The 2,200-nt window shown below is 35.2% G+C and overlaps 1 protein-coding gene across 1 annotated transcript; it reads right to left on the bottom strand.

Annotated features, from left to right (window-relative positions):
* Positions 1–262: 262 nt before the first annotated feature.
* Positions 263–2,200, bottom strand: LOC111920802 (uncharacterized). Its single transcript, XM_052763589.1, has 3 exons — positions 1,694–2,200; positions 979–1,572; positions 263–862 (listed from the first exon to the last, which is right to left on the bottom strand). Exons 1-3 carry the CDS (start codon positions 2,198–2,200, stop codon positions 263–265), a joined length of 1,701 nt encoding a protein of 566 aa, XP_052619549.1.

Genomic DNA, 2,200 nt, shown 5'->3' with positions numbered 1-2,200 from the left:
GCCGTAAACTCCTCAAATGGTCCATGTAGATGCCTTAAATCCACTCATGTGCCTTATATTTGGATCTAGCATAAATCTACAAGTGATATAAGCTGGGGCGGACGTAGGAATTAGTAGTAGGGGTTGCACAAATTTTTTCGTCTGGTCGAACATAATATAGAACGTTAAAAAAAATCCGGTCAAACATAATATAAACCATCTAATACAAAAATTTTTTCTGGTTAAACATTATATAACAACTATCTATTATAATTTAAATTTGTCATCTTCGTGCATACATCTTTTGAAATCGCTCCATTACTTTTTCATCCTCAACTTTCGTAAGTGCTTCCGTCTCGACATTACAAAGCAATGCGCCGTTCAAAAATTCATCGCCAATTTTGTTACGCAAGTCTGTCTTCAAGAGCTTCAACTTTGAAAAACATCTTTCTACACTTGCGGTCACTACGGGTAATATCACAGCCAACTTTAAAAGCTTATAAACCAAAGGATAAGACCGATGCTTCCCTGTACTAACCATCAAACGAGAAAGGTCGGAAATTCCTTTCAAACTAGTGAAACGCTCATCTTTAATGCAAGAGTGATAAAATATCTCAAGTTGTCCTTCGAGGTCTATCATATCTGAATCATCAAAGTCATACTTGTATAACTTACCAAACTTCAATAACTTTGATTTGTCAAATTGTGCAAATGAATCACAAGGGCTCAAAGCAGCCATGTATTTTAGTAATTGGGTGCTTGTTTCACTAAATCGATCCCGATATTCTGTAAGTTGCATATCTACCACCGTGTTGAAGATTTCAACCTCAAAATGAAACCTATTAGTCTTTGTAGTCCTACGGTTTCTCGCACCAATATACAACTATTCCATATCTAAAGTTTCAATTTCGTGTGTTGACAAAAAGAGGATACTTTTGGCAAAATGCTAGCAAACCCTATGTTTCTAAAAGACTGCAATGCCTCCATTGTCCCTCTAACCATCGAAGCCGCTTCCAAAATGTCTAGATCTTTTCTTTGAAGTTGTTTTGACAATGTACCCGTGAGGTGTAAAATGTCATACATCGTATGTAAGTAAAACACAAACTCATATGATTTAAAATATGCTAAGATTCCAGATGCTTGTTGACGGTTTGCCAATGACCCTCCTTCCTCTTTCACAAAATCTAAAACTACAAGAACATCCGCAAACAACTTAATCAAACTTGTGAGTGTGTTGAAATGTGAACCCCATCTTGTTTCTCCCGCTCGAACAAGTGTAGTCTCTTGATTTAACCCTCTTCCTGTTTCAAGATCACCACTACACAAGCCTTTTTGCACCCTTTCTCTTGCTTGCTCTCGTAGTAAGTCTTTTCTTTTACAGGAGGCACAAACAACATTAACCACCAACGAAATTTGCTCAAAAAAGTCACTAACACCATCATCCTTCTTTGCTACAGCCACAACTACTAGTTGAAGTTGGTGTGCAAAGCAATGTACATAAAAAGTTGTGTCATTCTCTTGTAATATCAAAGCTTTCAAACCATTGAATTCCCCTCGCATATTGCTAGCCCCATCGTAACCTTGTCCTCTTATCTATTAAAATTTAAAACAATTAATATATATATATATATATATATATATATAATTAAATTGAAATAAAAAAAAGTAAAGAATAAATTACCTAACTAAAACTCAACTTATTACTTGTAAGTACTTCATTTATGGCGTTTTTGAGGGTCAAAGAAGACGTATCCTTCACGTGCACTATTCCTATGAATCTTTCTTTCACAAAGCCAAGACTATCGACATAACGCAAAACAATAGCCATATGTTCCTTTTTTGAAACATCACTAGATTCATCAACTAGTAAAGCAAAAACATCTTGACCAATCTCTTCATGAATACTCAAAAGTACTTCTTGTGCAAAACATTGCACAAGTTCTTTTTGAATTTTAGGGGAAATTAGTTGATTGTTTTTAGGAGCATTTTCTAAAGTATTGTTGAAAATCTCTTCACTAGTCTCTCGAATGGCTTTTAACACTTCAATGTAAAGCCCTCTATTTTCCGAGTTAACCGACTCGTCATGACCACGAAACGATAAACTAGTTTTTAATAAAAGTCTAACAACAATAATAGAAACACGTAATCGAGCTTTATATTTATTGTCCTCCGCTTCGGTTTGCCTCCTCAAGACTACATTAATTGCTTGTTTTTCCCTCAT

Source organism: Lactuca sativa, chromosome 5 (assembly GCF_002870075.4).
Source record: "Lactuca sativa cultivar Salinas chromosome 5, Lsat_Salinas_v11, whole genome shotgun sequence".
Classification (NCBI taxonomy): Eukaryota; Viridiplantae; Streptophyta; class Magnoliopsida; order Asterales; family Asteraceae; genus Lactuca; species Lactuca sativa.
This window is presented reverse-complemented; position numbering and strand designations above follow the sequence as displayed.